At 41.5% G+C, this 27718-nt stretch overlaps 1 protein-coding gene across 7 annotated transcripts in view; it reads left to right on the top strand.

Moving 5' to 3' along the window:
• RTN4 (reticulon 4) overlaps positions 1 to 27718 on the top strand; it is a 49279-nt gene that overhangs the window by 9537 nt on the left and 12024 nt on the right. For 2 of the 7 annotated variants that reach the window (XM_075088109.1, XM_075088108.1), the window contains 2 exons: positions 6917 to 6973; positions 27087 to 27294. In XM_075088109.1, the coding sequence (XP_074944210.1) occupies positions 6917 to 6973; positions 27087 to 27294 (265 nt within the window). Of the gene's footprint in view, positions 1 to 6916; positions 6974 to 7808; positions 10242 to 18902; positions 19359 to 23226; positions 23472 to 27086; positions 27295 to 27718 lie in introns of those variants that run through there. The other 5 variants (XM_075088112.1, XM_075088111.1, XM_075088107.1 and 2 more) reach the window with 4 other exon arrangements.

Below are 27718 nucleotides of genomic sequence, written 5' to 3'. Positions count from 1 at the left end.
CCTCAAATGTAATTTTTCCAAAAGAAGAAAAGTTGCTAAAGTTGGACTGTGTAAATATGACATGGGGGGAGGGGAACCAAAACCCAAACTTGCTTAAACTGGTTTGGTTATAGATTTCTGTTTAGACAATAAGAAAACACTTACTTCTTGCTGGAGACTTGTGTTTCCATAAACAGAATATTTAAAGCAACAAGCATTGTTCAAAATGCTTGTTTTGAACTTGTTTTCTTTACCTATTTCAAACAATATGAAATGGGAACTCTGCTGCGCAGTATAGTGCAGCTTGCGCTGCAAGGGGACGCATGATAGCACTTTGTGGTAATTTCCATAAAGACCTGAGACCGACCTACAGCTGCCCTTGCTAATAATCAAAACTTTTGGATCCTTTTGTGATCCTGGCTCTGATCCACTTTTAACATCTTGAGGGTAACTCCTGTTTTCACTTAAATCTTCAGCAGTCTCCATTTTCTATAGCAGCTCATATACTTTCCTCAAAGATTTTCAAGTAATTTTCAATCTGAGTTTCCTAAACTGGAAGCTTCTCTTTGTAAAGTTACATGTATAACTGAAGAGCCAAAGGAGAAAACCTATTTACTTGCTGTGGCTCTGCAGCCTGATTTAATCATGTGAAAAGGTACTATTAATAGTTAATGTTCTTTATCTTGAATGGCTTAAATATTTGGTGCAATGCCATGTTTAGAAGAATTGCATCATAACAGGAGATGATTTAAATGGAGTTTGTGTGGGCAGCTGCTCAGGGAATTCTTGTGAAGTTGTGTGCCCTTGTTTACTGTGCAGTAGGTAATTAGGCACTCAAGAACTCAACTCTCCTTGAAATGATTTGACTTTTAAATGGCCAGGTGTGTTGTCTTTGACACTTTATGGCAAGAAGTAACAATTCACTCATACTAATTTGATGTCAGTGCATGCAGGAGAAAAAGCCATGACAGTTTCTCCCAGTGTTTATGAAGCGTGAGTGTACTACATTGCTCTGCAAAAGCCTTGAGGTTTTGAGTTCTTGAATCTGTAAAAGAGTAAAACTTCATGGTAGTACCACATACATGTGTTTTGCTTAGTTAATGGTTTGAGTTCAGAAATGCTGCTTGGGGCAGTCTTCCAAATTAACAACTCTGTGCGTTGATGAAGCAGACAATTTCTCTTTCATATCGGCCCCAGAGAGATTGCTGCAAATATAACTTTCATACTACATATGAGTCATGTCACAGATGCCATTCCTTTGAGTATTAATTTTGCCCTGTTTTCTTTTGTTGTTAAATATCTGTATTAACAAGAGAGGCCCTTCAAAATCAGTGCCCCTTTGTAGTAGGTCTGCAAGATAAAAGCAGTCCCTGTCGTATTAGTTAGGCATTTTGCTCATTTTCTAAACATGTAAAGGTGAAGTAGATCCTTAAACTTTATTCCTGCCAACTGTTTGGGTTTTTTTGTTTTAAGAATAGTGTACATTCTGCAGGAAACTAATGCAGGAAACGTTTTTTATTTTCTGAAGCCTGAAACTGTCATCTAGCAGCCTAATAGTCTCCCACATACTAAACTCTGCATCAGGATGAAGTTTACTCAGTGTTTATATGTAGCAAATAAAATATTTAGGTTTTTTTCCAATGCTGAGCTCATGTATAAGAATAAGGGGAGTATCAGAACAAAAAACCTGTCTTACTACAGACCTGCTGCTGATGCTTGGAAGGAATCGCACGTAAGAGTATATAGAAGGGTATGTCAGTTACCAAAAACCCAGTGATAAGGGATGGAACATATTCTTGGTTCTTATTTTCTGTGACTAGACGCAAGTCCTCTGCTTTCTGTTGGCAAGTGTGTTTGGTGGGGGGGAAGGCACTTTTTTCAAAAACTGCTTTTCTTGGAATTGTCAGTTTATTACTTTGTCATTTTAAACATTCTTTTTTTTTCTCTGGAAATCTCTGCAGCTTACTTTCTCTTTCTTAGTTGTCTGGAAATCTCTCTCTATATTTCTCTGCTTTTTATCCAAAACTTTAATATTAAAGTTTTAAAGTATGAGAGTTCATGCTAATGAAAGGAGAAACTACAGGGTTGTTTGTGGGTGGTTTGGTTTTTTTAGGGAATATTTAATTTGCAAAAAGCCAAGTTAAAATTTGAAGAATGTTTTTTGTTAAAAATAGGAATTAAATCAGAATGAATCACTTTGTGCATCACTTTGTTTTGTTGTTCCTTAAATGCTTTTCCTTTCACATTAGGGGGATATGCTCATATATGTGGATATTTAATAAAAAAACAGGCCAGAGGAGTGTGTGCTAGTAAGCAAAACTGAACTTTCTCTCTTGTTAGGCAAACAGCAGTCGTGCAGTCACTGGTTGGTGATAACGGGTGTATATTTTTGAATAGTCTTTTGAATTGGTAAGGTTGAATCTGTCTAAAGTTCTGTTTAGAAACCCTCGATTGGACTACTTCAGTAACTAATATAAAGTAATATTCACAAATAGGGAGGTCTGTCTTTCTCTTAACTGTAATGCTGAAGGTAGGTTACTAACCTGCACCATTATGGGTTTTGGCAGATAAAATTTGGAGAGAGACTGTTTTCTGGAGACTTAGTGTTCATTTCGAGGTCTTGTTCTTCTGTATTTCGTAAAACAAAATCTGGCTTCTGATGGAAACAGTAGTCGGAGTTCATCTTACTGAATTTTTTATTATGATTTGTAAAAACTGAAAACCACTTAGATTTTCTTTATGCCTTTGGGTGAAGCTTTGCTGTAGCGAAGGCCCACTTTGTAGGTCAAGAAAGGAGTTTTGAATATGCACCTTCTCTTAAATAATCTTGCTTGATATATTCTGAAATTTTTTTACTTGATTCTAGCAGTAGTGTACCACTTGTTTGTTTCAGTCACCTAATTTATGCCATTTATACACAAATAGGAAAAGCCATCCTTGGTGATCTATTATTCTTGCACTTTTACAAATGAAGTTATTCCACTTTATTACAAAACTTACTGCACTTGTTGTCAGCTGGTACCAGCACTACCACTTGAGCAGCTGGTGGGAAGACGCGGCCAGTTCTCTAGAGTGCTCTGAAGGTGTTGGCTGAAGTAGCTTGCACACTCCTTGTGCTATGCCTTTTAGCCTGGACAGTCTTGCTGTATGCCAGGATACACTCTGACAGAGGCTGCGTGTTTTTTTTTTTTTTTTTTTTCCCCCTCTGCTCTAAGAAAGCACCCACAGAGTTCTGTTTCTGAAAGGTTTCTACCTCCAATGTTGGAGGTGAGGATTCTTCAGTGCAAATGTCATTGCTGGAAAACAATCACCTTTCCTTTCACCATGTCACTTGAATTGAAATCTGAAGAGAATGGTTGGTTCAGTTAACTGCCATGCTTATGTGGGAGTTGTAGAGGGACCTGCACTGTTCTCTGTACTTGCCTGGAGGTGCTTTACGGGGCCCACAGCAGGAAAAAGTCCTTGTATCTTCTTCCTTTCAGCAGGAAAAAATGCCATTCTGATGTGGGTGGAGGGAAAGTGGGTGGTTCTCCTTGGCTGGTTAGGAAATACTGCTTTTATATAATCACTTTTCACACTCCAGCTATGTGTGGAAAATAAAGTTTGAGTGGGGGCATAATATCCTTCCATTAAGAGAACCTGGGAATTCAGTGGCTGGCATAGCTATTGTATGTTTCTGTGTTGAGTAAATGGAAGCTAAACCTGAGAAGGAGTTTCTGCATTGTGCTGTCTTAATGGAGCACTGAAAAATCAGTGCCAGTGTTCCTCACTAGAAACTGAAACCTCTCTCTGGAGCTGGAAAGTATTCAAAAGGCTTTAAGTCTCGAATTTTGGTAGAGATTGCAGTTGGTCTTCGGACACCGAGTGTATTGCACCTTCAGCGACTTGTGTGCGTTTTCCTCTTCACCTCTTTACTCCAGTGGACTCTTTTCTTTCTTTGCTTTTATTTCTGTGTTTTCAGGACCTCCACTTCATTGACTTGTTCTTGATTTTTCCCTGTGAGATAGTTCTCTGTTGGGTTGTCAGGGGTCTCTTGCCTTTATGCTGCAGTCTGGTCTCATCAGGTCCATCCTGCTTTCTCTCCCCTCTCCTCCACTCCAAAGCAGAGACCCCTTCCAGGAAATGAAGGTTATGCTGCTCTGGCACAGCTGGGAGGGGGTGAGAACATGTGGTTTCAGGGAAGGTGCAGGCTGAGGAGCAGTCTCTGTCACCAGCTTCCTGGTGGACTGCCGAATCATAGGTCCCTTGAGGCTTTGGCCTGGTGTATGTGTGCAGTGCTCCAAGGGGAGCATGCCACAGTCATGTAAGTGGGGCAGTGACAGGTTGACACTGGCCCAAACATGGAGTATGTGGACACTACTACTCCATTTACCCAACCAGTGATTAGGTATTTCAGCAGGATCAGCATCTGGTATGCACACGGAGGGACACAGTTCTATATTTGTGGTCAGAAGATGTTGCTTGCTTGGTCCAACCAGGCATAATGTTGAGAGAAAAAGAGTGTGCTGATGATTGGTGCAAACCCTAAGGCTTGTTAACCTAAAACCTAAAGCTGAGCAGTAACCCTTGATGCATGAGGCACATAGAAACTGAAGAAAAACCTTTGATGTTACTGCTAAAAATCTCATTCTGAGGAAGGCAGAGCAGCTCTCTGACTGATTAGTCCCAAGCTGCGGTCTTGCTGAAGCCCCCTGTTTTGTTCTGCAGATGAGGTGACTTGCTAACTTGTCCCATGGGGCGGTGGGCCCCTTGTGAGCAGTCTGCTTGCAGAAGAGATCCCAGTGAGCCTGGCCACGCAGACATAGGCATCCCCTTGAAATAAAGGGCATACAATGATACTTGGCAGTGTATGGATGAGTGCTGCAGTTGTGACTTAGTGTCACATATTGATTGGTTGTCCTCCAGTGCGGTTTTTGTCCTTAAAAGCTTTTGCCACCACTGAATTGTAACACTGCTATAATGTGTTCTAAATTTGGAATTGAGGCTTCTCTCTGTGTGGTCCTCAAAAGGAAAATGTAATTTCTAGAAAACTAAGCAGACATCCCTTTGGCCCAGCAGGAGTTGAGGTAGCTTCTAAATACCAAGTACTGCACTCCAACTTTATTACTCTGTGTTCTTGCTGTATTTTGTGGATTATAAACATCACTTGAAGGTAACAATGTTCTGTGAAACAAAACTGACTGTATATTGTGACAGGAATGTAGGTTGTGAGCAGGCTTGATTTTTGGAAATCTACTGCTGGGATTGAGTGTGCCAGACAGGTCATGAGTAGCTTGAAGTGGCATTACTTTTGTCATTGTCTGATGCCAAAACAAAAATTAGTTCAATGCCTTGCTTTACTGAATTATATGTATGGGCTGCTGGGTCTACTGTATTTCTTGCTTTTTGCCTTTCATCTTTTAAAATCAATTGCTTCTATTTGCTTTTAATTAAAAAAATAGTTTTTTTCAGTACTTGATTTTTGTCCAGGCATATAGCAAAACTAAAGATTATTGATGTCTGTACTGGAAATTCAAAATCTAATTGAAATGCTTTAATAAAATTTTGCACTCTAATACAATTGATGTAAACTGCAAATATTCTTTAACAGCCTTAATTTGAAAACTTTATGCACTATTCAGAATGAAATATATTTATCTAAATGTTACTATTTTTACACTAATGTAATGCCAACAGGCCATAATGGACCTGGGAAAAATAATGCTGCTGACACAGAAACCCAGAGCAGGACTGGTTTTGTTTTGCCTGGTTCCTAATAATGGCTGTTATTGCTGCTTCTAGAATCATTTTCATTAAATGCCTCATGCAGCTTAGTAAAATGTCATAGTTGTATACTTTTACTTTGGATAACGTGCAGTATGAAGCTCTGGATTGTCTGGCTTCTCACCATTGTGCATTGGTGAAGGAGGGTGACTTCCTTAGTTTAGGAGAATCATAGAGCCATTAAGGTTGGAAAAGGCCTCTAGGATAATCAAATCCAACCGTCAGCCATGCCCTGAAGTGCCATGTCTACACATCTTTTGAATACCTCCAGGGACAGCGACTCTACCACCTCTCTGAGCAGCCTGTTCCAATGCCTGACGACTCTTTCAGTGAAGAAATTTTTCCTACTATCCCATCTAAACCTCCCCTGACGCAGCTTGAAGCTGTTTCCTCTTGTTCTATTGCTAGTAACTTGTGAGAAGAGACCAACACCTTCCTCATATTTACTTAGTTCTTTGAATGGAAATTGGAGAGCTGGGATTATCTTGCGAAATATTAGGGTTAAAACAAATTCAGCAAAGCAGAACATGCTCCTTGGATCACACCAAAGAAAGCTTTAAAAAATAATGCCTTCATTTGGAAGCTTGTCTACATTGTAACACAAAAAAAAATAGTGAAGACATAAACATAAAGGAAGTAGTACAGCTATCACTTTGATCAGTATCAGTGTGCCTGCTCAGTGCTCTGTTTGTGGGGAGTTTCAAAGCTTAGTCATTTGAACTTTTCACAATTTTTGGTTGAGACTCCTTATCGCTGCTGTTCTCACGCAAGTTAGTCGGTGTTAGGAGACCCTCTGGCAAAGCAAGCTGATGAAAGACAGTGTGTTGGTGTTGATGGCAGGTATATTTCCTGGTGCTAGGAATGCTGTAGCTGCTCTTTAATGTGGAAATTTGGAGAATGAAAGTAGAGAGTAGCTACTGTGGTGTGTCTTATCCTAAGATTGGTCCCTGGCTTGGAGGGTGGAGATCCCTCGGTTGCCTCAGTCAAGATCCCATTATAACTGGAGAATTGTGAGCATGGTCTCTCCCAAATTACCTGGCTTGTATCTAGTTCTTTGTGGGTGTAGGTGCTGGCTATGGATCTGTTTGATTTACTGGGAACTGACTACTTGCGTTCTTTCTCCCCTCTTCAACCTAGCCTTTATTTTTGCTGAGGTTATTTGTTTGTTTTTCAGATGAGACCCTTTTTGCTCTTCCTGCTACATCTGCGCCTCTGATGCACTCCTCTGCAGGCAAGTTCTTTCTGCTCACCTTTGTCTGAATACATCCTGCATTTCTGATCTGAACTCATTAACTCTTTCCAATTAGTCTGCCTTTACTAAAAGTCAGCATGGGTCCAAGAATAGCTTTTATCACATTTTTCAGTTTTGACTTTTCAGTTGATCTGTTCAAGATTTTAATATGCATTAATTTCTTTACATGGGAAACTGTTTTATAAACAAGCTACAGCCATCTGTGGATTCTTGGACCCTTGATGCAGGAGACAAGTTGATACTATTAACAGGTTAACACATCAAAGCATAGTTGCTGTACTGATTTAGCAGAAAGATTTAATCCATAGTCACTTTCTGCAGTATTTTATAGAAGTTTGTACCTTTAGTATTTTAGTGGGTTTTGTTAGCTATACTGTCCACCAGATTCCCATTTAAAAACGGCGTCAGAAAAAGACTTCTTACTGGCACGCATGTTTGTGCATATGTTTATACACGAGCATAAGCACACATACCCTCTCTGTCTCGCCTTGCCACCCCACCCTCCCTCTCTCACTTTGTTAGTATTGCCTGCTGTACTTGGATGCTCTGTACTTGTCTGGCATCTCCAGCTTCACTGTGATCTTTGCGCTGCATAAAGTTGCTGCTTCTCTAGCCTCTTGCATACTTCCCTGCTAGAAGAGGTGAAATAGAATAGCATACTTTAACTGATATGTTGTTTAATGGCTAATAGTATTTATGATAGAACTTGGAAGAACCTTTTAATAACTAACATCATGTGAACCTGTCATGAAAGTTTGCATTGACTTTAAGAGCACTTGCATTCTCTAACTTTCCTTTCTGTCCACGGTCACAGAAAAAGTTATGGACTTGCAGGAGCAGCCAGGTAGCACTAAGTCGCTTGGTCAAGAGGATTTTACTGCAGTCCCGCTTGATACTGCTCCTTCCCTTCCTTCCTTCTCTCCTATCTCAGCTGATCCCTTTAAAGAGCACGCAGCCTTTGGTACGCTCTCAGATGGATTACCTGCAAGAGGCATTTACAAAGAACATGCAAGTGAGGTTTTTAAACAAACTATGGAAAATGCAAGAAATCCATTTCTTGCAGAGGGAAATGAAAAAGACATTTCAGAGATTAAATACTCAGAACCCCCATTTGCTAAAGCAGAAGCAGCCATTTTATCTCAAGCTAAAGAAGAAACACAGCTAGAGGGCCCTAAAGAATTACCTAATCTGGAGAAAATGCCTGCACAGCAGCTGCAGATGTCTCCAGAAACTCCTCAAGATTTGTTCGAGAAAACTGAGGAAGATCTCTTTTATAAGAAAGACAAATACAGAGGTGGTGATCGTGGTGAAAAAGGGGCATTGAAAGAAGACCCTCTTAGGAGGGAAGAATATGCAGACTTCAAACCATTTGAGCCAATATGGGAAGTAAAAGGTGCTAGTCACAGACTGAGCAGCATGACAGAGGATGTTGGAAGCAAGATAGATGCCAAACTAGAAAGCAGTTTAGATGACAAATATGGCGTAGATAAGCTGAATGTGCAGAAGGATTATGAAAGAGAGAGTGAAGGCAGCACTGAAGATCGCTCTTTTCCAAGTACCCCAGAAGCTGAAAAAGAACCTTCGCAGGCTTACATCACTTGTACTAAATTTGAATCCCCTGTAAGTCCTGATGGTAACAAAGTCAAATCTCTTTCTCCACTGGAGGAAGGCACTTCAGAAAATAGAACTGATGATGAGAAAAAAATTGCAGAAATGAAAGCTCAGACGAGCACAGAACAAGGTGATTTTAGCACTCAAGCAGTTGGCAAGCTGGAAGGCCAGGAAGCTGACTATGCTAAAACAGAGAGTGTATCAACAGTGCCATCTGACACTGCAGCAAATATGCCTGAAGGTCTTACTCCTGATCTAGTACAAGAAGCATATGAAAGTGAAATGCATGACGTGGCATGTACAAAACTTGCTTATGAAACAAAGATTGATTTAGTTCAAACCTCTGAGTCGGTACAAGAGGCTCTGAAACCTGTGACACAACTCTGTCCCTCATTTGAAGGATCGGAAGCTGCTCCATCACCAATATTGCCGGATATTGTTATGGAAGCCCCATTGAGCACTGGGACTGCTGGTGCAGAAGCATCTGCTGTGCAGCTTGAAGCTTCCCCATTAGAAACATTTATTCCTACTGCTAATTATGAGAATGTAAAAGAAGAGACTGAAAAACCTCCCTTATACCAAGAGGCAGTGAATGTACCACTGACCCTGGCCCAAGAAGCAAAAGAGGTGTTAGCATTTAAAAAACCTGATCATGAGAGTAGTGCCAGTCCTGAAGATATAGAGACTCCATATATATCTATTGCATGTGACCTAATTAAGGAGACAAAGGTGTCTGGTGAATCTGCTCCTCCATCCTTTACAGATTATTCAAAGACACCAATAACAGAACAGATTTCTCAGGATGTGCCTGAACACAAGGAACTTGTTGAAAAACTGTCTCCGCAGTTTGGAAAATCTGACTTGTTTAATAGCCAGGTGATACCTGGCTTCACTGAGAAAGAGAGCGAAGATCCATCTCTCATCTTAAAAAGTAAATCAACTGAGAATATTGTAACTGATGAACATGAGGAACGACTGGTGGGTTCAGTAGCTGCCACAGGCAAGCCTTATCTGGAGTCTTTTCAACCAGAACTCAACTCTTCCACAATTGTTGCTGTTCTGCCGCCTGAGCCAATGCCTACAAAAATAGCCAAGGCAGAGAAGATTCCTCTTCAAATGGAAGACCTGAATGCTATAGCTTATTCAGCTGATGTACCTGTTGCTACGGAACCAAAAACAGTAGACAGCAAAGCGCTCTCACCCATGGAGTCTTCCCCAGTCCCAGTGGAAGAAGACTTTGTGATGTTAGCTCATCCTAACGCTGCTCCTGAGTTTGTGGCAGAAGTAATGCAGAAAGATGAAAGTGAAGAGATCAGTAAGGCGAGCCAAGGTGAGCAGAAGCAGGTGCCTTGCCCAGAGCTACCCTGCGATCTGTCTATAAAGAATGTAGAAGTAAAAGCTGGGGAAGATACTAATGCCTTGAAAAAGTGCTTGGAGGCTGTGGACAGAGAAGTGCCTGAAGTATCCGTGATGTCCTTACCGGCCACAAATACCTCACCTTTATCTGCTGAAAAAGAGGTAGTCAGTGTAGTAAAACCAGAAGCTTTTGAGAAGGAAGCTGAGCGAGAAGCTGCTTCTGTTAAAGAAAAGGAAAAACCTACTGCTGTATTTTCAGCAAAGCTGAATAAATCTTCAGGTAATCTGTGTATGCCATCTTGCAGTTCACTAATCTGCATAATTCTTTAGCTAAACTTAAGCATGTCATGACTTAATCTTTGTAAGTCACTTTCTGTAAACTCTCTGTGTAGGCTGAGGGTAACAGAAAACGTAGGTGCCTGCACTTTTACCTTTCTCATGTTCTGATTGCTTTAGTACCTTTTTTTTTCTTCTGTTTATCAGGGATGGACTCACTGTCTCCAGTTTTCTCCTTCAGTTCTGCTGGTGATCTGTTGATACAGAAATAAGTCACTACTCACTGCAAGATCTTCTGTGGTTGTCTACAGGCTGGGCATTAGGTGGCCTTCCAAACTTGCTCTTAATGTGTGACAGTAAGCCAAGGATGGTGTTTCAGCCTGCTGTGTGTATGTGATTTGAAGAGGCATTTCTTTCTTCTCATACACAGTTCAGGCATTGAAACTTGGGAAAATACCCTTGCTGCTACTGTATGTGTCTGTAGTCTAGAAAAGAACCTTTGCATCTCCACTCATGTGACTTGCAGTTTGCATTAGATCAAGGCCAGTGGTTTAAAATAAATAGTGCATATGAGGAAGCTTAGTATTCAGGTTACTAGGAAAGTGGCCATTAAGAAGTTAATGGCCATCCTGCAAACACTGAAATGGCTTATACAGAGCACAGATATTAATTTCCATTTTTCTTTTCAGATGAGGCTTGCACTTGAGTGTAGTTTTCCTTCTGGTAATGTGTAGTTAAAGTGGTAGAAAGTTGAAAGAAAGCTATGACCATTGTTGTGTTGCATTCAGTTCTCTAAACTGAATGTCCTGTAGAGTTCCAGCTCTCTTAGACTAGAGGAGTACTTTGCTTTTTGATATCACAGCACTCCACTGCTATTTAAGTCTTGCACGAGAAGCATTCCTCCTAAAAACAGCTACTGCAGAAAGCACAATGACTGTTATAAATAGAAAACCAAATGTTAGACTGGGCAGTAGTATATTTGTGCAGTAGCTGCAGTCTACAGTTCATAAAATACTACGTACTAATGTGTGTCTTCTGCATCAGATGTATTTTGGAAGGGAATAACAGATGTATGTTGAGGGAAATGTCAGGGTATTAGTGCAGTTAAAATAGGGTTTGGAAAACAAGGTAGAAGGTGTAGTTTTTGTTTAACTTTGCATGATAGTTGCCTTTCCTCCTGTCCCACCTCTTCTGTATGTATAGGTAGGCAGAAAGGAGAGAGTTTCCCATTTCCCTTGTGGTGAAATTTCAGTGATGCCTGCACAGATAAAACACTGATGTGCGAAGACTTTGCTTCTTGTGCTCAGGAGTCCAGCATGTAGGACTGTCTAGAGAACAGCTGCTGTGTATCATACACTTCCGGTCAAAGAGTTAATTGTTTAGAGGTCAGACTGTGTTAAAAAACCATACGCATTACACTTAGTATACTAGCCTTTTTGTTAGCTTTTTTCACAGGAAGCTTTTGCAGAGCAGCCTTTAATCACTGCATGGATGTAGCAGACTGGGCATGGCAAATCATTGCCTTGAGAAGAAAGACTCTTACTTTAGGTCTGATGAGAACACAGCTGCTGCTCTTCTGTCTATGGGAACCTGCTGGAGAAGCTGCATATAAAACCATTTGCCATAGCAAGAGAGGAGAGAGTTGAACGGTGCCTTCTTTCTTCCATCTAGTTGTACAGTGCTGGGACAGGGCGTGCATCAGTCCAGCATTGGTGTTAGTTGAGGGGTAGGAGGTGGGCTGGGCTGTGTGCATGGGGAACTACGTATCGTCTTTGTCAGTGTTGTGCTCGCTCTGTAAAACAGTAGCAATTTTACTTTTTGACATGCTGTGTTGTTTGGGAAGGAAAACTTTTCTTTTTTGCTTTACTCTGGAGGAACACTTTCTTAAAGCTGAATAGATAAGAATCTTAACTCAAAAACTTGGTTGATTTTTTTCTAGGGTTCCCCCCCCCCCCAGTCTGTGCTCTTTACTTTTTTCTCACTTCTGCTGTATTATAGGATACAGAACTGGATTTCTGAGACCTGCCCAAAGAGTAAAGACAAGCCATGATCAAAAAATCAGTTGTCTGCTCTTAATACCACACTATTTAAACACAATTTCAGAGTAGCATCAGGAAGGAGGGATAATTCATCTCAAGGCCAAGTAGTGGATCTGTGTGTGTTTGGCCTTTTAACTCTACCTTTATTCTGGGTTTTTTTTCTGTCTTCCCATCAGTGCAACTCAAATAGGTTTTACTGTGCATCAAGGCTTCTGGAAATCAGTTGGCATGATTGTATGACTGATGCTTGTTAAAACATTAATCTGAACTGCCTTACTGGTGCACTTAAATTAAGGTTCTCTAACACTTGCTTAACAGCATTATTTTTTTGAAAGCAAACCTAAATGTTGTTATATCTCTGTCTAACTGAAAGTGAAACTTCCACCAGCCCCAGTGGACTACAGGGAGCTAACAAACCCTAAAAGGGTTGCAGATTTTATTTAAAAACTACCCCTCCAGTAAAGCGAATCTAGAGCTTTGAACAACATTGTGTGTAGAACAGCGTTTGTTTAATGCTGCCCCTTAGACCCCTGTGTAACCTGTTATATTTTGTAATGGTATTGGACCACAGGGACATGGTACTTTACAGCCACATGGTTAAAAATACCACAAATGAACAAAAAAAAAACAAACCCTCTAACCAAAACAGATTCAGAACTGTAGTTAACTATGAAGAAACCCTCTCTCCTGGTAAGAAGCACCTATTTATAACAATTTAAACAGCAAATACCCCCTGCAACACCAGGAATTCCAACTGTCTTAAATAGTGATACTTTTTTTTTCCTTCCATGTCTCAGTACATGCTGTATACAGCAGATAATCCTGCTGCTTTACTCTCACCCTCACCAGATTTCAGAATAGATGTTTCTGATCTCCATAAAAATACAGCATATTAAGATGTGACTTCAGAGTGGATGGCTCCTGATTTGTTCTGATGCTGCAGACCTGTGCCATAGCCGGGCCTGGGGCCGCCTGTGTGTGCACACAGCAGGGAGTGTGGGAAGTCATGTTCTAAGGCGTGCTAATAAAAGAGGGCTTTGATGCCCTCTAGTGTTTGTAAATGAACTGTAACGCCAGCACACAATGCCTTGCAGAGGACTGCATCCCAGGTTTTGAGAACTCTGAACTGCTGAAATTAGTTTCTGTTCTATAAAGTTAAAAACTAAATACATATATTATTTATCTTAGCCCTTCTGTTGTACAGACTTTCTCCAATTAACCTCCTATTTACTTTTGGATAGAGATCATTTGTTCTCCCAAACAGGCATGAAAAACATGCTTGCCATAACCCATTTTTTGATTGGTGGGATGTGAAGGTTTTTATATTACAGATTTACAAAATATGAAAGTAGATTTTTGACATACACCCCCACCCCCCCACCCCCCACCCCCAAATCTAAACCTCTGACTGTGAGAGGAAGTTGCATTCCAAAATGTAACCACATTGGTAGTTTAAATCTCTCAGTATATTCATGCTGAGCATTACAATAATATTTGAAAATGGTGTTGAGATCTTCACTAAAGAGGCAGTCAGTACTTTCACAGGACAGCCTTGTTTAATGGTGTTTTTGAACATGAGGCTCTGTAGACACTCATTTCAGATTAAATCTTACGGGTTTACAGGTATCTTGTTTTCATATATGCTCCAAGGGCACTCTAACTGAATTACAGAAATGCAGAAATCTAATATCTTAGATTTCCCGCATTTTCTTGAGGGGGCAAATTCAAAGCAGATGTGCAAGTGGGAAATGTGCACAGTGGGAGGGCTGAGGGGTAGCAATGATGAAGCTTTTTTTTAACTCCTGAATCATGGGGGCAGAAATAAAATACTTACCATTTTTTTGTGACAGCGAACCAGGCCATTACAATTGTGAATCACAGAATGGTAGGGGTTGGACGGGACCTCTGGAAATCATCTTGTCCAACCCCCCTGCATGAGCAGGGACACCTACAGCAGGGGGCACGGGAATGTGTCCAGGTGGGTTTTCAATGTCTCCAGGGAAGGAGACTCCACACCCTCCCTGGGCAGCCTGTTCCACTGCGCTGGCACCCTCACAGGAAAGTTTTTTTTCTCATGTTTAGCTGGAACTTCCTGTGTTTCAATTTGTGCCCACTGCCCCTTGTCCTGTCATTGGGCACTATTGAAAAGAGCCTGGTCCCATCGTCCTGACACCCACCCTTTAGGTATTTATAGGTATTGATGAAATCCCCCCTCAGTCTTCTCCAGGCTGAAGCAACCCAAGTCTCTCAGTCTTTCCTCATGAGGGAGATGCTCCAGCCCCCTGATCATCTTGGTAGCTCTCTGCTGGACTTGCTCAAGCAGTTCTGCGTCCTTCTTAAACTGGGGGGCCTAAAACTGGACACAGTACTCCAAATGTGGTCTCAGTAGGGCAGAGTAGAGGGGGAGGATAACCTCTCTCAACCCACTGGCCACACTCCTTTTAATGCAGCCCAGGATACTGTTGGCTGTCTTGGCCACAAGGGCACATTGCTGGCTCATGGTCAGCTTGTTGTCCATCAGCACTCTCAGGTCCTTCTCAACAGAGCTGCTTTCCAGTAGTTCAGTCCCCAGCCTGTACTGGTGCACGGGGTTGTTCCTCCCCAGGTGCAGGACCTTGCACTTGCTTTTGTTGAATTTCTTTGAGGTTCCCCTCAGCCCAGCTCTCCAGCCTGTCCAGGACTCGTTGGATGGCAGTACAGCCTTCTGGTGTATCAGCCACTCCTCCCAGCTTGGTATCATCAGCGAACTTGCTGAGGTTACACTCTATCCCATCATCCAGGTCAGTGATGAATATATTAAACAGGACTGGACCCAGCACAGACTCCTGGGGAACACCACTGGTGACAGGCCTCCATCCAGACTCTGCCCTGTTGATCATGACCCTCTGAGTTCTGCTGTTGAGCCAGTTCTCTGTCCACCTCACTGTCCACTCATCCAACCCACACTATTTTAGCTTGCCTATGAGGATGCTATGGGAGACAGTGTCGAATGCTTACTGAAGTTAACATCCACTGCTCTCCCTTTGTGGACCCAGTCAGTCATGCCATCATAGAAGGCTGTCAGGTTGGTCAAGCATGATCTTCCCTTGGTGAATCCATGTTGACTATTTCTGATAACCTTCTTGTCCTCTGCATACCTGGAGATGACCTCCAGGATGAACTGCTCCATCACCTTTCCAGGGACAGAGGGGAGGCTGACTGGCCTATAGTTTCCCAGGTCCTCCTTCTTGCCCTTTTTGAAGACTGGAGTGACATTTGCTTTCCCCCAGTCCTCGGGCACCTCTCCTGTCCTCCACGACCTTTCAGAGATGATGGAGAGTGGCTCAGCAAGAACATCCACCAGCTCCCTCAGCACTCACAGGTGCATCCCACCAGGGCCCATGGATTTGTGAGGATCCAGTTTACACAGGTGATCTCTGACCCAACCCTTCTCAACTGATGGTAAGTCTTCCTTTCTCCAGATTTTTCCTCTCTCTCTGGGGGGCTGAGATGCCTGATGGTGAGCCTTAGCAGTAAAGACCGAGGCAAAGAAGGCATCCAGTAACTCCGCCTTGTCTGCATCCTGCGCCACCAGGGCACCTTCCTTGTTCAGCAGTGGGCCCGCTGTGTCCCCAGTCCTCCTTTTACTGCTGGTGTATTTAAAGAAGCCCTTCTTGTTATCTTTGACAGGCCTTGCCAGATCTAATTCCAAGTGGGCCTTGGCCTTCCTCATTGCATCTCTGCATACCCTGACAACATTCCTATATTCCTCCCAAGTGGCCAGTCCTTTTTTCACATACTGTGAACCTCCCTCTTCCATTTGAGTTTCTCTAGAAGCTCTTTGCTCATCCATGTGGGTCTCCTGGCTCCTCTGCCTGACTTCTTCCTCTTGGGGATGCACTGGTCTTGAGCTCAGAAGAAGTGGTCCTTGAATACTGTCCAGCTCTCTTGGACCCCCCTGCCTTCCAGAGCCCTAGACCGTGGGATTCCTCCCAGCAGGCATTTGAAGAGGCCAAAGTTGGCCCTCTTGAAATCCAATGTTGTAATCCAAAGCTTGAGAGAAGGTAGAAATACTGCCTTACACCAGCAGTGTACCCATTTGGTTCATTTCTGATAGTTTCTGTATTTGTAGTTAAATAGAGCCATTCAGCAGATGGGAAGTGTTCGGTTTGGTTTTGGTTGTTTTTCACTGTGGGAAAAATAACTTGGAATGCCTCTGGAGTTTCAGGAGCAGATTATTTGTAAAATATAATTTAATTCAACATATAAACTTGATTTAATGTAATCATGTATTCTTAGATTCTTTGATTGTTCAGGTCTTCTTTTACTCTACTAGGTAAATAATAATAAATGGAGTCTTCCGTTCCAGGCTGAATAATTTGCAGAAGAGTAGGAGGAATGAGGGGAAAAAACGCCAAACAACCTTGAGTGAAATTTTTCTGGAGGAAAGACCTAGACCCACTGTGTTTCATTAGAGCTCTCATGTAGCCTCTGGTGAGAGGCAAAGGCTTGTATACCTAAGGCCGGTAAGCGAGCAAGGCCTTTGGGAAGTTACTTGCAGAATGATGGAGAAAAATGGAGTGTTTGTGGTAAGTTATTGCCTTCCCCAGAAGCACTGATAGGTGGCCGGCATTGAATGAGGCTTCTGGCGAGAGCAGAATTAGGTAGTCATCCAAAATGCTCTCCTGTGGGAAGTCAGGGAATGGTCTTCAGTGCTGTTGTCAGTCCATCTGCTGATTTAATGACTGTATAGTAAGTAAAGTGCTCACCCTGCAAGCATGCAGCCCCTCTGAACATAAGTGTGTTCAGTAGCAGAGCATGTTTAGAATTGATTGTGTCTGTTGTCGTCTGGGTGACTTGATAGTGCTATCTTGTAGAGTAGCCTGTCAGATAGTTTTTGTTTAAATGTTGGTGTAGAAACAAGTGTGCAATTTCCCTAATGAAACAATAAAGCTTATGCAGCAGTTTGTTGACAGTACTGGTACTCGGTTTATATGCAGAATACAGTTACATGTGTGTATCTTGCCTGAAATAGAGATATGAGTACAGAGGGGTACAGACTTCATTTTAGGTATCAGAGTGGTAAGAGTGAACATGGAGTGTGCCTAGAGGAAGATCTTGAGGGCAGGGAGAAACTGCTGTGGGGGGAGTTAGTGGCTCATTCAAGATGGGAGGATAGGGACTGGTCAGACAGCCGCTCCCATGGCTGGGCTGCTTGCTTGTCCATGTTCAGGCTGCCTCCGAGTAGCTGTGGCTGCATGTGTGGTTGCAACAAAATGTCTTTTTAGGAATGTGTTGCATAAATGTACTATTTCAAGTATGTAATATAAAGAACATGAAGAAGTAGTGAAGAGGCTTTAAGTGCATATCGTTAGAAATTTGATAATTAGTGGGAAAAACTTCCTGAAAGCATCAAGTTTTTGACTAATTTAATGACAATGCAGTTATCCAAACAAACATGGGGGGAGAATCACAGATTTTGGTGGTTTCCAGTTGATCTTAAGAATTTCAGCTGAAAGACAGACGCAGATTTTCAGACACGTTTTGCACTTTTTTTGTATAATGCAACTTTTCCAGTTTTCTTGCACTATGATGTTTGAATACATCCCTCTTCTAGCATGTGTTTTGACTTAACTGTTGAAATTGTGACTGAAATTCACATCTTTGTATAAGTTAAAAATATACATAACTGGTCTTGCTGTGAAAGGATGCCTTAAATTTTTGTAGCAATTGAAGCAATTAATGGGGCTTTCAGATAACTTTGTGGTAATCTTTGTCCATGGTAAGATTGTCTGTTTTAATGAAAAGTAAAACTGTCTAAGGATCGAACCAGAATCTCCACCCCAGCTGCTCTACAGTATTTTTGTGGAAATGTGCAAATGCCCTGCTCTGGTTCTTTAGAAAATGGCGTATCGAATTTTTTACAAGGTTTTAGAGCAAGGCAGGGGAGTTTTCAGCATTTTATTGTCAGCCCCAGATATTAAAAGACTCCAAACTAGAAGAGCAGTCATATTTTTTTCAGCAGGGATGGAACACAGAATGACAGCATCATTCTCACAGCTCAGGTCTTTCAGATTTTTGAGTTTCTGGTTTATGCTCATCTCATGTCTGTACAATACTTCCTGTATGTTGCTTTCTATACCTTACTGGTGTAAACTTCCAGGTTCTTGTTTTTATTTAAATGAAGGGAGCATTTAACCATCAGGTCTGCAGCTGACAACATAGAATGCTGATATAAGAAAGGGAAGATGTTTGCTTGTAGGAATTAGGTAGAGGGCGAGAGAACTCTTCTTCTCAAACCTCTGTTAAGATGAATACATGTGGCTGAGCAGTTCATAAGGAGTAAAGATAGTAGCAAAAAGGATTCTTGTGTTCTTTGGGGGCCTCTTGCTTTTGTTACAGGCACAGAAAGGGTCCTATTCTGTTTTCCTTCAAGCTTGTTTTTTTTTTTTGAAGGGAGAGGTGTGTTACAAAGATGTCTCTGTTAGTCTTCCAGACAGTCAGACATTTGTTTAAAAAAATGAGGAGAAGGCAGATATCTAGGAGGTTTATAAACATGTTTTAACCATTGTTTGAAAGGCAATCTGTGTAAAGCTTGTCTGGTGACTCCTTTTAGCTCCACTCCCTTGTGAAAAGCCTCTTAGGGCGGTTCAGCTTTTGCTAGCCTGCGCTGAGCCTTGCTGCGCTGGCGTTCGCAATGCACTGGTGCTGCTCTGCAGGGAGAAGCCGTCTCCCTTTGTGCCGGTGATTTCTTTCTCCACCTTGCATCTTTTCGGTTCTATTGGTAAAACCAGTAGGAAGCAAATGGCTGCACCAGTTGGGGATTGCATTTTAGTCTTAGCGCCGGAGCATTAGCAGCCTGGTTACAGCTCGCACTGCGTCAGTCGTGCTCCACACCCCGCGCCGTCAGCTGACTGGCCTCCTGCAGCACCAGTGCAGCAGCAGACTGCAGACGCTGCTGGGGAAGCCCATGTTTCCCGTCCTGGGCTGTAGATTTCTTCTTTTGCAGCTGTCCTCTTGGTATGCATAATTGATAATCACAGCTGGAGGGTAGATCGTTTGTGGAGAGATGGACAGTCAGCCGAGCAGTTGGAAGGATAAGGGTATTTGTTCTTTCACCTTTTTTTCCTATATATATTTTTTAAAGCTAAAGATGCTGCTGGTTGTTTTTAGCAAATGGTGTTTGTAGCATGTATTTGCTTGTGAAATGTATCTGAAGATGTAAGATCTATTTGTACTGTATGCAAAATTGTAAAAGCTGTAGGATAAAATGGGTAAATGTGAGCAATGCAGAAGAATAAATTATTTATGTAGGTGAAATAGCTTGTGTGACACTGCAGATCTTTTTCAGTCCTATAGAGCATATTGAAGAACAGCTTATTTTGGTATGCACTGCACAAATACCAGCACAGTCAGAATTTAGTGAATGTTCCTTTGAAATTCCTAGATTATTAATAATTTAACAATACTAACCATTAACTTGAGAGAATGTAGTGTCTGCTGTTCATGTAGTTTAATAATTTTATGAGGAGAAATCGCATGCAGACTACAGTAGGGTGGTGGTGGTGGGGTTCTGTTCAGCATGGCGTGTTTGGAGTTTACCCTTAATCATGTTTGCTTTGGATTTTTCATAATTCTGTTGGATCCTAGGTAAAACTGTCTGATTTCTCAGAATTTACAGCCATAATATCAAATTGTTTTAGGTAAATAAGTAGCTAACCTCAAATGAGTGTGGTTCTGACCTTTGTTCCTGAAACCACTAAAGGGAGATCACCACTGTAAATCCCTGTGGATCATTATATTAGTGCTCAGTGTGTAAGAGTTTAAGCCTTATTTCAATATGTAATCTTCGAACTTTATCAACAAGATATGCTCTAAAAAATTTTAATCATCTCTGGGTACTTAAATATCTTCTTAAAGGGCCCCATCATGCTTGGTACTTGTACTTGTGAAGTTTTCCTGTTTTTGTAATAACTATTGTTCAAAATCTATGGGTTTTTTTCCACTTGGACAAAATTGCCAGCTGTCTAGAATCCACAGAATGCTATATCAGAACCTAAATATGTAGCAAAAAAGCCCTGCAGGGGAAGAAACTTTGCCCCTGCAAAACAAGTTTCTGAAAGTTCTAATCTTTCATTAAAGGGCTGTAAAACATGAGGAAAAATATTCTGTTCTTAATGTGTAACTAGTTTAAATGTCCAGCACTCCATATGTCAGGCCTGATATTCTTCGGGTTGGGAAAAAAAAGGGGTGGGGTTGAGGTGAGGAGGTTTTTCTAAAAATGGAAAGGCAAGTTACCTTTGGGTATTCAGGCCCAACTTTCAGGTTTTCTTTTACAACCGGATGAGCAGGGTTGGTGGTGGTCTGTCTGTCCCTCACTGCAACCGAAAGCAGACATTTCAGAGTCTAGAATTTGAGGCCTTGAGGATAACGGAGTCTTTCTTAGTTTAAAATTAATACATTGCCAATCATGAGCATGCCTATATGGCACACACAGGGGGAATACGCTGGCCGGTGCAAGCCATGCCATTGCAGCTGCATGGAGGCCGGTAACATGGGGTCTGTGCACTCAGCTTCTTTGCAGAATGTAGACCTGGCTAGCATGTCATGGAGCTGGCCTCAAATGAGCAAAGCAAACCTGAACCTGTCCTACGTGCATATTTTGTGCTGGTATAACTGTTTCAAGCAGGGTTTTAAATTCCTCTTCCTCCCCTCTTAGTTCTTACATAGTGGCATCCCCTTAGGTGGAGGAAGCTGGTTTAGGGCCTGTTTCTCCCCCAAGGAAGTCCCTACTGCCTTGAGGTTTAATTACAATTTAACTTGTAGAGATAGAGTCTGAAAGAAAATGGAAGCAGGGCAAGAAGAAGGTTTTCTGGGGAAGCAGAAGAGTCTGATTCCTTTTGCAACTGCTCTTGAAGCCTGGTTTAGTGTGGTTTCTGATGGCATTTGTTTAAAGCAAGATGAAGACGCCTTGTTTCGTGTGTTCTTCATTAAGTCAGGCTCCAGTGGCATGGAAAATGATGGGTAAAGTTCAGGGGTGGATTACACTATTCATCTTGCCCCAAAATAAATATAGAAGCAAATATTGCACCATGCTTCTTTCTGTGCTAAAAAATAGCCTTAAAGACAAAAAATATAACGATCAAATCTAAAAAACAGAGAAGAGCCAGAAGTGTGGTTCATAGTTAGACTTTCCAACTAGAGCACTACTTTCTAATTAATATAATCCTAAACTTAGTTTTGGTCTGCATGTTTCTTGTGCTGCAGCCACAGTAGTTGAGGAACCAGCAGAGTGAAAGTGGTATAACCTGTGGTATTGATTAGTACAAGTGGTATTGATCATCTACATAGGCAGGATGAAATAAGTTTACCCTGGGGATGGCATGACTTCTATTTTTAGCACTTTTAAAGCCAGGCCCCCATGGAGTAATTGGTACTAAAATGTCTAACATTCATTTATTTAATTTTTAATTATTTCAGTGAATTGTCAGGTTTTGATGGCTGAATAATGTCATTGTAGGATGAACACCGCAGCCGTACTCCAGGCTATCCCAGGATTATTTTTTCTTTTTATTAACGTTCTGAGAATCTATCTGAATTCTGGCTCAGATGAGTTAAATGGTGGAAAAGGTTGCATAGGCTTATGCATCCCCTGAGCTTTTTAAACTTTTATTGTGAGTAATCAGGGCTTTGGGATGGTTTCCCCAGTTTGTACATTGTACACACGTGCACGGGTATATGATGAAACAGAAATGAAAGACAATTACTGCTTTGGCTCATGAATAATTGGTGGATAGTATTTGCATTTTGGGGGACAATCTGTCAGTGCCGGTCTTCATTTTTGTTCTAGCATGTACTGTGTGACATCTGTATCACTTTTTCTTGCTAGGGATGGGGGGGCAGATGTGCCAAGTCTGAAATGCGTGCGATGCAGGCTTGTTTTCTGACCGTTGGGATCCAGTTAGACAAGCCTGTCAGTCCCACTGGACGTGCCACTCCTTTGGCATGTCTGTTCCTAGGACAAGGAAAGCTCTGTTGGTTGAAGTCAGCTCCACGTGTTTGGCACCATGTGCAATTGTGGAATAACCACCCAGTTTTACCAGCCTAGGATTGTTTTGTTGTTACTGGCTTGCCACAAGGCAGTCGAGGACCAAACTGTCCTCCAGCGCATTTGATCAGGGTAATATGAGGCTTGAATTCTGTGGCCCGTTCTGTAACTGCTTCTGCTTCAGATGTCAGCCATTTATTTTAAGTGGTGGTTCTATGTAGGAAACCTTGAAAACATTAAACCCCGGTCTGCTAGTGGTGTTTGTGCTTGGCAGGCTTTGACTGACCGCTTGATGGGTTGGTCTATCTCCAGCTGGGGCAGCCCCACACCAGGCTTGACCAGGCTTTGGAAGCAAAATTGCAGGGTCAGATCCTGCCTGCTCGATACTCTGCATAAAAGACTAGTGGAAACCCTGTCATGTGTCAATAGGAAGTTTATTTAGTGTAACTGGAAAATGCCTCTTTAAACAGAAATGCGGCAGTTTGTCTGTCTGTGGTCGTGCCCTGGTTTTTCCTGGTCTAGAGTTAATTTTCTGCACAGCAGCCTGCATGGTGCTATGGTGACAGTTGTCACTGTGCACTTCAGAAGCATTTGAAAGCTGCCCATTCTCAGTGTTTCTGTTACATTTCTGTATTAGTACCATGCTGGCTGTTCTTAAATTGATCCAGAAGAGGCTTTTACTTGTGCTTCTATGCTATTTTTACTATTATTTGAAGAATATAAAGAACTTACTGCTTACCCTTCAGATTACAGAAAGGTTCTAGTGTAACGGCCGTTGTTGATACAATGTTTGTAAATCGCACACTGTTTGCGTTGGGTCCGTCGTCCCCCCCCCCCCCACTTCCTTCTCCTTTTACACAAGCAGCCTTTCTTTGGCACTGAAACCCATTTTTTGTTTTGTTTCTAAACGCTGGATAGAGAGTAGTTGTCCATTGTGGAGGCGACTCGCTCGCTCGCTCGGCAGCTGCATTCCAAGGACTTAGCGCGGGGGCAGCCATTGGCGGGGGCCGGCGAGATTCCGCGCTGGCGGGCGGCGAGGCGAGGCGGCAGGCGGTTGCGTAGATCTGCCGACCTCTGAATGCCCTAGCAGGAAGTGAAAAGGCTCTGGGTAGTCAGCTGTGCAAGATCTGGGTGCATGCAGGCACACTCAAGATGGATGCCAAAATGGGTTAGTCCCTTTTTCTTGGTTTTCTTTGCTAGATGTGAATTAAACTTGCTTGTAGCTCTTGAGGCTTTAAAAAAAAGGCAACAAACGACAGAAGGGAGGGTTACTTGGTTAGTTTTTTTTTTTTTTTAAAAGAGGATTATCAGGTTAAATATATTGAACCACTTGTTTTTGCCATCAAAAAACAATATGAATTGTTCAATTTTAAGTTAAATGTGCGTGAAAGAAAGAAAAGGCTTCAAAAAAAAAAAACAAACCCCAAACTAGTAATAAACCTATCACGGCACTTGCTTTAAAAGCAAAATGTAATTGGATGAGTTCTGCATGTAAGGCACGGATGCTAGCAGTACTATTTTTAGACGTGCCAAGTGACAGTTCGTGCTTACCAAATGTAGGCAGCTGTTCTTGCTTTAGAATAGGCCTGGAATACTTGCATTAAATGCATGATATTATAGTTCATATTGTATAAAATAAAGCATAAAACAGTTTCCAGGGGGAAATATGCTATTTGGCAGGGCTGGTCCTGAGAATTGGTTGGGTTTTTTGTTTTTCAGGGTTTTTTTTAATCTGTTGTGAACATCTTGTGTGTAAGTTAAAACCAGAAGGCTGCTTCTAGTAATGCTTTTAATCTTTTCTTTTACTTCAGAAAGAAATGCAAATACCTGTTTCTGATCAATTGGAGAATATAAATCAGTTTCATCACGTACCCTCTGGGACTGAAAATTACAAATCAGTTTTTGGTGACTTACAACACTGCATTTCCCTTTGAGGAATTTACAATGAAACAAGATACGCATATCGTTAAGCTGAGGCTTGATATGGTAGTTCTCCAGAGTGGAGACAGAATCAGGAAAAAATGCTTTATGTGCAGTTTAACTCTGCTCTGGGAGGTCCTAGCTTGGGGATTTTTCTTATTGATTGCTGAGAACAAAAGATTTGAAGATTGGTTGCGAGAGGCCATTTGGCATTTGCAGTACGCTTTAATTCTAGCAATTTACCTTTGTTTCACGTGTTCTGGAAACTGCCATACAGATGAATTACTGTCCTTACATTCCTTATAACTGGATCCAGGTATAATGTGTTACTGCTTGTAATAAGTGATTTCCTGTGAAGCAGTAAGATCCTGCTATCAGTGGAGACTCTTTAAAACTGCATTACAGAGGAGGCAGTATCTCATTTACAGAGTGAATCCTGCCTGCAAACGGAGAGGAGGAGGGCTCATACTTGGTGTGTCACATGATATGGGAGCAGCACCCAACTTTGAATGTATGGATGCTCAAATTGCAGCATATAAAAATAAATATCGTTTCAGTATTCAAAGCAAGTACTTGGAGGGAAATTATTTTTTCGAAGATTTCTTGCATGGTTTAGGAGCACAAAATCCACCAACTTTTTTTGGCAACACTGGTTTTGAAATTCTCCCCCAGGTGTTAAGGATGCTTGAAGCTCGGTTTAGGATTACGGTTTACAACGATTTTTTGGTCAAGCTCACAGTTTTGTTCCTAAACTCCTTTTACATGCTAAACTTGCTAAAATAAGGGGTACAGAGACACTAACAGACACTTTTGTGATTAGAAGCAAAGCCAAAGAAAATGTTGTTAAATTTAGGGATTATAGCCCATACAAAAGGAGTGCTGTGGCGGCTTGATTTTTTTGTTTGTTTGTTTGTTTTTTACAAATATTAAAGAAGAGTTGTCTTGCTTAGAGTTTCATTTGTTTGACAGGGAAAATAGAAGTGCAGCTTTGTAACATGAAGAGACCCAACAGAGTAGCAGGTCAACCGGGTGCCTGGATAGGCTGGGCTGCAATTTGACGAGGACTGTAGATTGGTGCTGTTCTGAGGGCAGGAGTGTCACCTCATTCAGTTGGCTGCTCTATCTCTCACCCCATATGTTTGTGGAGTCACATGGTGAGCCACAACCAGAATCCGATCTGGCTGGCTACTTAGCTCTTTATTTTTATTTTATTTTTTGGGGGGCTGTAGTTGTCAGTGGCATACAGAAAACCAGGCTGGTCCTGTGTGTGGCCATGCAGAGGAAGGGAGTGGGATTGAGCAGTGGTGGAGGGGTGAGGCTGTTTATTTCCACAGCAGTTTTGGCTTATGACAAATTTAAGGTATTCGTGCAACTGTAACCTGATTCTGTCTGTAGAGTTTCAGAAGATTTCTTCTGGAATGCGAGTTAAATATTTGGATAAAATATTTTGCATTATGAAAATGGCAGCCTTAAGTTTCTGACCAGAGTTCTTGTCTTTCCAGTGCCTGCTGCTCAGTGCAGTTTCCCTACAGAAATAGGAAAGGACTTCAGCTTCTGAAACACTGTGAAATTGCACCATTGCCCCAGTGGCATTTTCATGTTGTACCCACAAAGGCATTTTGCCCTATAGAGGCTACCAAGTATTTAATGCTGGTGCATTACCACAATTTCATCCTGTAAAAAATAACAGTAAAATTTTATTTTTAAAATTTTTACAGTCATTCAGAGTAAGAATCTGTTCTGAATTGTAATATGCTATTTTACAATTAACTCTGGAGATGTTTAGGGTGAGATAGAATTGCTAAGCTTGTTTTGTAATAATTCTTCTATCATTTATCTTGAGTTCCATATCTAAAAATTCTTACGTTATTGCTATTAAGAAGCAGTTTTGATGCAGAAGAGGAATTTGTTCTTGTGAAAATCTAACCAGCTGTGGAAGTAGAAATCATGAAGAATGCATTTTCATGTGTATCTCACAGTGAAGTATAAAACTAGACGAGGTGCCCCTGCCCAGTTCTGTACTCAGCAATGGAGAATGACGTTTGCAGATTTCATGACTTCAGTAAGGTAACCGACCGCAACTGCACCTCAAACCAACCAAATCTGCAACGGATGTACTGAGCCATTACCTATGACTTATGCAAGGGCATAGTTCAAATGATGAAGCTGAAAATGGTGTAATACTCTTCTCTCCTGAGGGTTACTTAACGAAAAAATAAACTTGGGGTTACAAATGAAGTATTTTGTGTTGCAGCACAGCAGATTTAGCCTGGATTGAAATTTCAGTGAGTTTATTCCCTCTCGATGGCTCAGTCTGTCCCCTATAATCAACATTATAAACTCCCATGGGCATGTCTTCAGTCAAAAGGAAACAAAATCAACTGTTAATGAGTCTTGAGCAGTGCCTTTGCCTCTACCAGACTTGCAAAGACATAACGGTGTAGAGAGCTGTTAGTGTCTTGTCATTTGTCCTAGCAGGGAATCGGAATCAGTCTCCTCAGTGAGTGACCTCCACAAAATCCACAAAAATAAAATGAAATGAAGGACAAACTGTGGTGGTTCTGGTGCGGAATACAGCACCAGAAGTTGAAGAGATTAATTCTGACATTGCCTAAGGGCAGAATTGTTCTTAAATTTAGCAGTTACATTTGAGGTAATCCCAATAACAATAATCTGAAGTCCAGTGCAAAATCAGTGCTAAAATAACCTATTTCTAGTTGTAATTTCAGCTCTGGTTTGACGGTGAGATTGTGAGTGCCATTCTTGATGACTCTCATGAGTCAAATGAATCGATCGCCTTTTACTGTTTTGTATGGATGCAAAAGGTATCTTGTTCTAATTTCTTGTGTTTTTTAAATTTTAGTTGTTGACCTGCTTTACTGGCGAGACATTAAGAAGACAGGAGTGGTGTTTGGTGCCAGCTTGTTCCTGCTGCTTTCATTAACAGTGTTCAGCATTGTGAGCGTGACAGCTTACATTGCCTTGGCCCTGCTTTCTGTGACGATCAGCTTTAGGATATACAAGGGAGTTATCCAGGCAATCCAAAAGTCTGATGAAGGCCACCCATTTAGGTGAGATTTTTCTTTTAATTAAGAAAAAGTGTGTTGTTTTGGGGACCAGTAGTATTGGTGCTGTTAGAAGCAGTAGATGACATAGGCCATAATATGTTGCATAGTCTCTGTAAATAGTATGTAAAGACTATATGTAAATAGTTTCTGTGCTGAAAAATCTGTTACCCAGCCTGTGACTACTCTTCTTTCACTTTTTCTCAGTAAATGCAGCGGTAAAGGAAATGAATTGAGCACTTGGTACAGGGGATTTCCCCGGGAATGCTGGGGTATCTTCAGTTGCATTTTTAAAAATATTATATACTTCAATCTAATGGAGTAATAGGCTTCGGAATGTAAACCAGAGGCACAATGTATAAAATCTAAAGAATATCCAGGAGACACAGCACTTCCAATGCAATATGCTTAGAAAAAAATGAGAATAAAT

The sequence above is a fragment of the Phalacrocorax aristotelis genome, chromosome 3, assembly GCF_949628215.1.
Source record: "Phalacrocorax aristotelis chromosome 3, bGulAri2.1, whole genome shotgun sequence".
Lineage (NCBI taxonomy): Eukaryota > Metazoa > Chordata > Aves > Suliformes > Phalacrocoracidae > Phalacrocorax > Phalacrocorax aristotelis.
Note: the sequence above shows the minus strand (reverse complement) of the source record. Positions and strands in the feature narration are given on the sequence as shown.